General features: G+C 44.2%; 1 protein-coding gene across 1 annotated transcript; it reads left to right on the plus strand.

Moving 5' to 3' along the window:
• The first annotated feature begins 4,886 nt into the window (after positions 1-4,886).
• On the plus strand, positions 4,887-6,271 carry LOC6593079 (carbonic anhydrase 2). Its single transcript, XM_002017856.2, has 2 exons — positions 4,887-5,939; positions 5,999-6,271. The coding sequence occupies exon 1, from the start codon at positions 4,902-4,904 to the stop codon at positions 5,937-5,939; it is 1,038 nt and encodes a 345-aa protein (XP_002017892.1). The 5' UTR covers positions 4,887-4,901; the 3' UTR covers positions 5,999-6,271.
• The last annotated feature ends 5,901 nt before the right edge of the window (positions 6,272-12,172 follow it).

The following is a 12,172-nucleotide window of genomic DNA, read 5'->3' on the forward strand; positions in this document are numbered from 1 at the left end:
ACCGACTAGTGACTGTGACTAGGACAGCTGCGAAATCCTTGAGATTCTTGCTCCGGCATACCAAAAGCCTTGTCGCAAAATCGTCAGCTCAAATGCAAAGGATTCGGCTTTGGCTGCTCTTTTGGCATGCACGAAACGAAGCATTTTTTGGCAATCGTTTAAGCCCGCCCAAAGTGTGAGAGTGGGCTGGTTGGCTGACTGGTAGCTGGCGACGGGCGGCGGGTGGCGTGCGGAGGACCAACAAGTACGTGCATCCAAACAGATTTCCAGTTAGCAGCTCACAACAATTCGCTTTTAAGCCAGCGCATAAATCAACCTCAGAAGATATCCTATCCCCAAAAATACACGAGCAGCGAAGTAGGAATACAATTTGAGGGGTAAAAAGTTGGTTTTTTTTCCGTGCCGCGGCATTTTATTGAAAGGATAATCGATGGCAGCGACTGACTGCTGGCAGCGGCGCATTAAAGGATTTGACTTTGAGGCTACTTTAAAACTCAACTCAAGAAGATGTCGACGAACTGAGCGATTGCGGTCGATTTAATTGAATGATGAATTGCGCCGGACACTGGGGAGGAGGAAGGCGCTGGCACGGGTTGAAGGAACATCTTTAGTCGTCACGATGTACAAAGGATGCCGGGAAGGGGTCCCTAGGACAGTAGAAGGCAGTAGCAGCTTCCAACGACAAAGATGAATACGCATAATCAGTCAAAATTTATGACAAGCTCGAACCGAAAAGCCAGCTTAAGCTTATTTAATTGGCCCAGGTCCAGTGGCCCCGAGAGAGTCCCTCAGGACACGCCTAATTAGCATTGGGGTACACATAGGATGATAGCCATTTTTTGTCGGCCGATGTTTCCATCTCCATCTCCGACTCCGAATGCGACTCTGACGGATGGCTCCACTGGAAAACTCAGTGGTAATTTGTCTAGGCTGAAACGGGCTACTTGTCCCTCCGCTGCTCAAAGTTCAGGCATCCCGTCCTGCGTTTTGCTCGATTTGTTCTGCAAGGAGGCGCCCAGCACACAAAAAATGCGCAAAAAGGGGAACACAGCTTAGTGCAGTTTCGTGTAACGCATTACTCTTGCTTAACATATTCCCGGCTGTTTGACTTTTCCTTTCTTTTGTTTTGGATCTTGGATATTGATTATGGTTGCTCCGCGAAGTTGGATTTGTAAAATTGTACTTGTAAAATTTGTAAGAAGTGTTCGTTATATTATAAAAAAATGGTTTTTGTACGTTAAATTACAAACTTTTGATTCTAAGCTGTTTCCTACCGTTTAACCCCTAACGGGCTATCTTTCGGTTTCGGTATAAATTAGCCACGCTTCAAACCATTGTAATTGATTTTTATTAGTCCTTAACAGATTTATCTCAAATTTAAATTGAATTGTGATAAAGCTTCTAAGCTTTTCCTTTGTTCGTTCAGTGTGTAATTCAATCTGACAAACATTTATTTTTTAAATATTACAATGAATTACAAATATTGTTATATTACAATAAATAAATGGTTTTTGCATGTTTGAATATAAATTTGTTATTGTTCCTACTACTTAATTGCTAGCGTTTAAACTTTCGGCCTGGGCATAATTTAGCCCAGCTTCAAACCGCAATGGTGTTTATCTAATACAAAAAGTTGAAAAAAGCTCTTCGCTCTATAACTAACTTCCGGTTTCGAGTTGCCATTCGAAAAAAAACGAGGTGTATGAAACTGATGGACGTGGTATCGCTACTGGCGTGTAGATGGCGCTTAACATTCTTCGAAATTTTTGTGTAGAGTGCATGTAAAATGTATATGGTACATTTTATGTTTTATTTTTACATTCGGTTCAGATCCATTTATTGGTTCCAGAGAATTATTGAACCAGAACTTCCCAGCGCGGAATATTCAAAATTTAGATTAAAATTTTAGAGACGATCAAAAATTACACTGTAGATCACATCCTCAAGCTTAGAATTTATAATATATCCCCAAGATCTATTTTAAAAATAAAAAAAAGTCTTCACCATGGCTATTCCTGAAGATATATTGAGGAGAAGTTGAAGTTTTCCGAAATGCTGCCTCTTGGCTGTTACATAAATCTACCCGAATCGTATATACCCTTATACTCTTTGAGTATCAGCAATAAGAACGAAAGAAGAAGAACAATCTTTAGAAAAATATTGCCAACATTTTATGGACACCGCCTTCGGCCATACGGTTGATTTTTTCCTATCGAAAATAATCTTATTAATCAATTGGTTTAAAGTTTCAGGTATCAGATCAAATTTTGTTGTAATAATTATTAATGAAATAATAATAATTAAATAATGAAATAACATTTTTGAATATCACTGGCACGCGTTCCTACAAGTAGTGTCCCCATGCTCTAAAATTTTCGGCATTAGAAGTCTACAAGAACATTCCTCAAAGCACCAATTCTATAATTGATCTGCCAATGACGAAGTATGCCAATTAGGATGAATTATGGCATTCTATTAGGCATGCACGTTCCGAAGCAAAAGCAATGGATCTGAAACAGTGTTACATTAGTTGTTAGATAGATCGATGGCGTACTCAATTAGTTGATGAGTGATCCCAATCTCTGGCTGGGCCCACAACAATCATCCCCCGACCACTTCCCACCCCTGTGGTTCCTGTAGGCGTACTTGTTTCCCCAACTCCAACTCCAGCACTCCTCCTATATGCCAATGATACCATTATTTAAAGCATCGGACAGAGGGAAACCTCTTGTTTCCATTGAGAGAGCAACAAAGACGCAAGGGAAATGCACACTTTGGCTCGAAATGAATGTCTTTCGCTTTCAGGAGAGGACAAGGACAAGAACACGGTGCGGTACGGCACGGCAAGTAGCAAACATTGCAAACAAGTAAGCAAAAAACGTACACGCCCTAAGCTGCTAATGAGGGACAACTGTAACTGTAGGCTGTGAAAACACTCACACAAAGGCGACAGTCCTCATGAAAGGACGCATGCTGCGATACGGATCGGGATCGGAATAGGGATCGAGATCACATTCGCTAGCAGCTGAGAGAGCCAAACACAGAGATAGAAAGAGAGAGAGAGAGAGAGAGAGAGAGGGAGAGAGAAAGAGAGAGAGGGTCCAAAGGATACAGTAGTAACAAAACCGCAAAACGATCTTGGGAGAAGGCTCTGTGGTTAAGGAAGAGCTACCTACTCCTACCACAGCACTCTCGTTGTTCATTTAACAATCGCACACAGCCGATAATCTGGCCCCATGACAAATATTCTGTAAAATCCAGAACCAAACAGACAACCACCCGACGGAAAGACAGACAGACAGACAGACAGACAAAGGCATAAGCGGATTGGGCCAACAAAGTTGAGTGGCCTCAATACCTCAGCCTGATCCTGCGCTTGTGTCCGTGTTTGATGTCCTGCGGCGCATATTAGCATTATCAGCTGTGTGTCGCCAGAGAGAAGCGGCGTAAATCCCACTAGAGAACGTTATCGGAGCCTAGTAATTGTGTCTCGTCCTGGCCGGCATTCTAAAAATGTGTGAAAATTTACGCCGAACCAAGAGCCCCCGCTGTGCCTAGCAGAGAGACAAGACAGGACTTTCTTCTCTGCTCTGTAATCGGTGTAAATGTGGTTAAGTGATTTAAGGGGATATTATCGAGCACAGGCACAGCAGCACGAAGCGGACAAATCAATCAGATTCGAAATGACAAATTTCGTTTGCCGTGCCCCAGAGGGAGAGGCTCCCTCTTTCTCTCTGGCCCAATCCTCGCGTCGCTTTAACACTGTTTCCCCCAAAACGGAAACGGAAATTTCTTTCGCATGTTTGCGACTGCCGCAATCGAATCGCCATCATTTGTTTTGCATGGTGAGAGTTAAGTGACTTTCTACAGATATAAACTCGTACTCGTATTCGTACTCGAACTTGTCTGTATTCAAGGTATTCTGTTGGCTTGGAACTGATTCTGATACCAACATCAACCCCTCTCTCTGTCCGAATCTGAAGCCTCAATTAACACTGAGCGACCATAAAAATGCAGTCATTCGGTCAAAAATGAAAACAAATGCCTCCGGGCATGCCCGTACTTCTTCAAATATGATTATGATTGTTATTCCGTTATTTTTGCACCCTCCGGACTGGTCCGCGCCTAACGATGTTAGTGTTTCCGTTTCTGCCACATGCTTACCCATCAATTTGCGTGCAACTCGCATGCCCTGGGACTGGGAAAGAGGGACTATTTGTAACATTTGGCAGACGTCAACGCCCTGCTCAAGTGCAGGAAAATGAAATCAAATCAAAGCCAAACGATTTGATCAGAAAAATGTCATAATTGAATCGCAGTGGGAGCGGCAACCCACTGGCTGTGGGCGTGGCAGCCTCTTGATGACTTTATGGTAATCAGAGATGGCCGAGATGGTCTCGGATTTCAGCAGACCGTGCCGGTCTCCTCGTAGGCCAGTTTCCTTCCATTGCTGGCCAGAGAGCTGCACATAATTTCCGCTCCCGGTGCTCATTTCGACCATTTTGTGTATACAAAACTAATTAATTTCCCAAAAATGCAACAGAGAAGGGTTGCAGGAGGACACGGTACCGGTACTGCCCCGATTAGGCAGTCGGGAGACAGGATATTTGTGCAAGCAATTTCCGCTGCCGAAGAGCGTTTTGTGCGTAATTAATTTATGCAAAATACAAATGCAAATAAATTGCAAATGTTTTCGCACGAAATTGTTGTGCGCGGCAAAATTGTTTTCCAAAATAATTAACTTTTCAGCGGGTTTAATTAGACATTTTCTCAATTTTTCCGCTCGCCCCAAGCCGTCACAAGTATGCCGACACTATTCCGTCAAAAGATTAGGCAGAAGCTTTGAGAAGGAGCTCAATATTTTCATTTTACCTGTGTCGACTCAACCTCACCCGTTCAAAATGCTGGACACGCTCTGGGATATCTTCTACAGTATCGTGGAAACGAATGCATTCAAGATATTCCTCAGCATGTTCATGACCACACTGATCATGTTCCGTGTAGGCCCGTTCGCGTGTCTGTCTTTCCTGTTTGAGGGGAATGCTCAAAGAGGAGCAGTTGCAGTTCCGGCCAACCGACCAAGTCCGGCCAGCAGATCAAGACCGCCTGATGGTGTAGGGCCCAGTAGGGCCAGAGGAGAATCAAGGCCGGGCAGCGACTGCGTGGCGTCTGGGCAGCCCAACACTTTCGACTATGGAGCTATTCGAGGACCCCACAGCTGGAATGTCCCTACCAACAATCAGAGCCCCGTCAACATCAACCAACCCTGCATGGAGAACAGCTACTTCGAAACGCCACTGCAGTGGACAAACGGGAATGTTCTGCCCGATGGCATCCGTCTGGAGAATAACGGCCATACCGTGGTGCTTCGCGCCTCCTATCCGGGCTGTGTGCCCTCGATAGACGGCGGGGATCTGCTGGGGCGCTTCGAGTTTCGAGAGATCAGCTTCCGCTGGAGCTGGTCGAGCAATATGGGTTCCGAGCACACAGTCGACAACCGCCACTATCCGTTGGAGATGCAGTGCCTCCACACGGCTGCACAGACCGAGGGCTGTATTTCCAGCCAAAGTATCGTGATGATCTCCTACATGTTCGAAGTGGGCGAGGACAATCCATACCTGGAAGTGCTCATCCAGCATCTCGTGGCTATTAAGAAGGCGGGCCGCTCAGTAGAGGTTCCCCCGTTCCCAATCAGCTACCTCGTGACGCCATTCTACACACAGTTCTTCAGCTACCAAGGGTCACTCACGGAGCCACCCTGCCACCGTGGGGTCGAGTGGCTCATCAATCCCGATCCTCTGGCCATCAGTGAGCGTCAGTTGAACGAGTTCCGTCAGCTGCGAAGCTACCATGGCGCCCGTATTGGATCCAACGCTCGACCCGTGCAGCCACTCGGTGATCGTGCGGTCTTCTACAATCACTACCGTAGGCGGCGATAGGTAAGTGTCTGGACAAAATGTATATGAAATAATAATCGATTGAAAACCACTCTCTTTAGAAAAGAAACTCATCTCAACATTAAAAAAAACACATGATATGGAACAGGAATGAATGGTGTCTACTCATACAATAGGGATGGTATATTTTCCCAAGTCTGCCAACTGGAAGCGAATTTAAAATGAAATCTACCATCCTATCCTTTCTTGACATCTCAGGCAGAGAATACATATTTTATATACAAGATTCGATACCGAAATTAGACAAAATCAGCGGGTTTCAGTCAATCTACTGGTCACACCGTTCCCTTATTAACGAATGAAAAAGAAAATATATATTTTGAATACAAATATCAAATGAGAAATATTTGAGTTGTTCAAAACGAAACAATCCATACTCTTTATAGTGTATACTACACATTCAATATGTACAGAAAGCCCTCTCCATTTGGCAGGGCTTTATTAGCTTCCAAGCAGGGACTAATTGGACTTGGGCAATCTTCCGCACAATTTCATGAGGTTAGTCGTTTGTTGGGCAAATAGTTTGCCTATATACTAATCCACTAATTAGACGTTCAAAGAGCATTAGCATTAGCCGAGGACGGTCCCCGGGTTGCGTCAGTGTCCGGGCCCGCTTCCTATGCGCCTCAGCGCCGCAGGATATGCCTCTCTTCCATATGTATGTATATGCTTCTTGTTTGCTTGGTTGTATCTGCATCTGTATATGTATCTGTATGTGCGTGCATCTGTTTCAGTGTGTGCTTGTGTGTGTCTGCGTCTGTAATTTCGTTAGTGCAACGGAAACTGTTGCGGACATATTTCCCCTGGCCTGTGACTGGGATTGGGTTTTAGGTTTGGGCCTTGGACCTCCTGTGGCCACGCACCCTCATCTTCCGCTCTCCATCCGTATCCGTCCATCCCAGTCACCCTGCGGGCGGGGGATTCGTATTCGCTTTCCCCTCTGTTACAGCTGCTTCTGCGGCTCGGCTCGGCAATCAGAGTTCCAGTTTCCAGGCTTATAATTATCTGTTGGCGCCTAACCATAGATGGACATTCTCGACTATGGTATGGTCAGTGCAGGCCGTTGCCCTGTAATTAGTTTTTATTTCAGTGTTGGGGGAAGTAGTACCCACTGCATCGTACCACTTCTCTTCGTCTCTCCTCTCTCAATGGGCACGTCCAATTCGATTGGACCTGGACATCGACTTGTTTAATCAATGGCAGACCAAGTGAATTTCAATGCAATTGCGTTTGCTGCAAATCAACGCTAATGAAATTATTCAAACAAGTTTCGATGATGTTGTTGTCTCTCTCACTCTCTCTCTGTCTCTCTTGCTTTGCCTCTGTCAATATTAGTGCGGCGCGGCCATTCGCAATTTGCGTGTTTTGAAAACTTAATTGAATTGCAATTCCCACAAATAAAGCTTAATTTTTCGGCCACGCTTTTCGTTTTTAGCTGCATCCACATCCATATCCACAGCCACATCCACATTCCATCGGAAAACGTCTATTTTTTGGCCAAAAACTACAACTTTTGTCCGAGAAATGCAATTAAATATATAATTCCATTTATTAATGCTTGATATGCAAATTGCCGGCACACAAAATGTTCAATTAAAATGAAAATGTTTGTTAGAAAATTAATGCAATTTTCCCCAGAATAGCAATACACAAGTATGTGTGTGTATAATGGGAAATTATGCGAAAAGAAAACTCTAAAATGAAAATAGTATGCATTTAGTTAATGGGTAAAGTGCTATCGGAAAATAGTTGAGCACAATCATTGGCGTATTCCAATTAAAAATAGTTTTCAACAAAAAGAAGGCATTAAAGATTCAAAAACTGCATAGGCAGCGGATCACTATTCGATGTGATTCATCCAAACTGATTTGCGACAATGTCACACCAGAGCACAACCATAAAGTCTCAGAAATATCGAGAAACGGCTGTCTTTGTGGCCTAATCGAAGCAGTCGCTGCAATACAAACATATCAATCAACATATTTAATTGAATGCAATTAGATTGAGGCATACAGGCTGCCAAAATCCAACTCCTCCAGTAGCTGAATCATGGGAGCCAGCTCCAATCCAGGCCCAGGCCCAGGCCGAGACCCAGCCCCATCCCCAGCCCTACTCCCAATCCCAGCTGTAATCGCTCTCTTGTGCCCCAAGCGAGCACGTAGTTTCTGCTTCACTGAAAATGGCAAGAAAATGAAATTAGACGAATAGAATGACGATGTAAGTGCCATGAAAAGACGTTAAGATGCTCTAAGCCAAGACGACGAACACGACGGTGACAGAGACGGCAAAAGAGGGAATGAGAGAGAGTAAGGGGCCAGGGCCGGCTCCTTCTGCTGCTGAGAAAATTGAGGCAAATTGCATTTAAGTGTTGCCGTTTTCATTTAGCCGCATGAATATGTATGTATGTTGGCGGAGCTGGGGCAGGTCTTGCTGAACTTGCTTCCTTGGCTGTTGCTTTTGTGGCATGCAAAATTGAATGAATAATTGAGAAAACGAGCGCATGATGGCATTAGTGTGTGATTGTATGTGTGTGAGTGTATCTCTGTGCATAAGAGTGTATGTGCAGCTAATGAATTTTAATTGCTTTTATTAAGGCCTTTGTGTCCTGGCGGATGACGAGGGGCAGTGACTGGGATGGCATGTCCATGTCATTTCCGGTCCTGCATCCAAAATCCCTGTTCAATGTTAATTGTTAATCATTAAATATTGTTCGCAAAATCAATATGGCGGTTGTCGATTAATCAACGCCATTTTGTAATTATCGCTCTGCAATATTTAATTTAATTAACTCTGCGGAAAAGTATAAACCTGAAGCTGCAGCTGCAACTCTTCTTCCACTCTACTTTCTCGGTCCCCGACCGTTTCTTTGAATGAATAAAAATATATTTAATTGCAAATGGTTATATGTAGCTATGTAACCACACCAAAAGCAATCAAATAAATCATATTAAATATGTAATAAATATAAAAAAGGTCCGACAAAATGTCGCCTGAAAAGAGTAGAGACGGAAGAGGCGGGAACGCACATGAAATTAATTTGAATGGAAAACTCGGCCCTGTTTCCATGTCTCCCTCTCCCACTCTCTGATGTGTGTCCTGTCTCTGTCGCTCAGCCCTTTGGCTCACTTCCTTTTCCAATTAAACGCCACCATTTTCCATTAACGAATTTGCATGCATGTATGTATGGACCTTAACGTGTTTGTGCGTGTGTGTGTAAAACACACACGAGCAAGCGACTGTCTTCCCCATCACTCTGTCCCTTACACACACACACACACAAACGCGCCCATGTCTGTATTTCTATAATAAAATTAAATTAGAAGACCAGAAAATTAAATCATCAAAGCTTGACGTCTGCCGGCAGCGGCGGCTGCTGCTGTTGCCTCCTGTCCATGTGAGTGCCACACACCAGCACACATACTCCTACAAAAAATGTACACATACACACACACACACACATACACATACGTGTAGACCAATTTGCAAAAGCGACAGTTACGAGTTCATTAATATTTCTTCTTTTTTTTAGCTCTCACTCTCCAGTTTTCTCTCTCGTTCCAACTTTTCCCTGCCAGTCCAGCCTTGTACTCTGCGGTTTTTGGGCCGGCACCACCTCCTCTCTCCCTCACTCTTCCATCTCTCGCTCTCCCTATCTCTTCCTCACTCGCTCTCGCGCGCTCTCTCTCTCCGACTGTTGCTATCTCTTTTGCGTCGGCCATGGTGTGAGCAGCATCATAAATTAAATTCTTCATCAACTCAAACTCGTTAAGCGCCAATAAAGTGACAGAGAGTTATTTTCATCACTTTTTCAATGGTCTACCACAAGGCAGGCATTTGTGTGAGTGTCTGAATGAGCGTGAGACTGTGTGTGTGTGTGAGATACTCAATGCGCCGAAGCGCTCAGAGAGCGACTGTTTAGGCCACGCCTCCAGCACAAGACAGAGAGAGAGAGAGTGAGCAAAACTGTCTGGGATAAAGGGAGGAAGAGGCTTGAGTAAGGTTACTCAATAAACTGGTTCCCCTCCTGCTGCAAGAACAACCTTTTCTGAAACATTCACGCTTGCGCATAACGATTTCGATCCGTCCTGTATGATAAGCAGGAGCCGCGGCTAAGTGCCATCCGGACACATCTGTCATGTCAATGTCGGCCGAGATATGCTATCCGAAACCCACTAGCTTTTTAGATCACACAAAAATCCACGAGTATATTTGTATGTATGCCAGCCAATGCTGCGTATCCTTCATTGGGAGACCAAGACTCGCGGAAGTCCTCTCTCAGTCTCCGAGCCTGCTCAAAGATGCCATCTTAACTGTTTAACGATAAAAGCAAACTAATTAAATACAGAGAAGGGAGGAGAGCTTGCCACATAATAAAGCAAATTAAAAGCAAATTAATTTAAAACAAAAAAATGCTGAGAAAAGCAGCATGAAGTGGTGTGGAGAAGAGGTAACGTTTGCGGATGTGGCGTAAATGAAAATGACGCAAGGCAACGACGCGTCGTCATGACACAGACACATAGAGGCAGAGGCAAAGGCACAAATAGATACCCACACACTAACAGCTAGCGACTGTATCCACATCCACACAGACCAGACAGAGATACGAGTTCACGAGATAACTCCCCGTCCGCCCCATGCCCCATGCCCCAGAAACAGCCTGGCCGTCTGTCGCTCCACTTCAATTAAGCAGCGCGCCAACATGGCAGCCTCTCACATATACGCACGCACACACACACAGGCAGAGAGTGGCAGAGGCAGAGTCAGAGAGAGAGCGAGCGATATACACCCACAACTGCCGCACACACATTGGCAGGACGTAATTACGTTTGGCAAGCTCGTTATGCGTAAGAATAAACGCACATTAAGAGCTCATTAGTTGGCACAAATCGAATCGTGGCGCCAAAGGAGGGCCACAGCTGAATGGGAGTGGGAATCGTACTGGAGACTGGGCACTAGAACTGAAGATGAGTGGGCCAGGTATGAGGTATGGGTCTGTGGCGGATGACTGGCCGACTGTGATGAACGGCTGGTGTCTGGCTATCTGGCATTTTCATTTAGCGTGTAATGGAAGACAGCATAAACGAGCCAAGCTCTCCTTGGGCCCCAGAGAGAACTCGAAAGAAAATTGCAGGGTGGCTGAAAAACCACAACTCATGACAACAGGTAATCTGGAAGTTGGCAGTGATAGGGTTGTGGTAATGGTATTGGCAATGCTTAATGGCTGACTGAACTGGCTGGCTACTGGCTGACTATTACCCGGCTGACATTCAAGTGTCAGCGTTTTAACATTTCAGAGGAGTACTTAATCAGACCAGGAAAACTTTGCAAATTGTTTTGCCAACAAGTTGAACTTTCTCTGCAACGACAAAACTTGAAATTGCGAGTTCAGTATCCACTACGCCATGACCTCAAATATTACTTTAATTATACAATTTTTAATAATTTGGCAAAATAGTTAAACAGGCTTAAAAAAATATATGTTTTCGCTATACTTTAGTTTAGAAACTTGCTCGAAATCATTTCTTGAAATCATTTTGTACAAGATCGTATTGGGTGTCTCCGAATATATCATTCTTATGAATATAAGGATCATATTCAATCTTTTATGCCTAATAATATAATATAAAATCATATTTATACCCCAAGTTGAAGTCCGAAAGACCTTTGTATCACTTAAGTGGTATTTTTCTTTGTTTAAGTTTTTATTAAATTTGCCACGTTTTACGCTGTCTTAAGTCCTTCCCATACGCTCTCAATTCTCTGGGCTCCTAACGTCTCCGTGAAGGCTTTTAAGTCCATTTCCTTGACAAATGCGCCTTTCCACAATCAGTTGCAAATTTGTAACAATAGCAGGATATTAACAAAATCCACTTATGTATCCGTTTTAGGTTTCATGCTCCACAGCATAGGATAGAGATAGCAGATATATATATATGAATATATGTATCTGTAGAGAGAGAGTAGCTAGGCCTGAACCACAAATGGTAGAGATGGTCCAGATACAGTTGTAGTCAAAAAATCTGTAAAGGAAAATGGGGCCAAAGTCATAATTCCATAGTGGAAGTGCAGCGCCGTGAGAAGAGAGGGCTCCTGTATGGGGAGGGCGGCGGGCAGTAAGTGCAGTTAGTTTATTTTATTACGCAGCGGAAAAGCAAACCACTTGGCAGAGCCAAGGAACCAAAGGACCCATTGTTTCACTCCGGCCCGTGCTCAAC

This window comes from Drosophila persimilis, unplaced genomic scaffold (genome assembly GCF_003286085.1).
Source record: "Drosophila persimilis strain 14011-0111.01,24,50 unplaced genomic scaffold, DperRS2 tig00000002-arrow-pilon, whole genome shotgun sequence".
Classification (NCBI taxonomy): domain Eukaryota; kingdom Metazoa; phylum Arthropoda; class Insecta; order Diptera; family Drosophilidae; genus Drosophila; species Drosophila persimilis.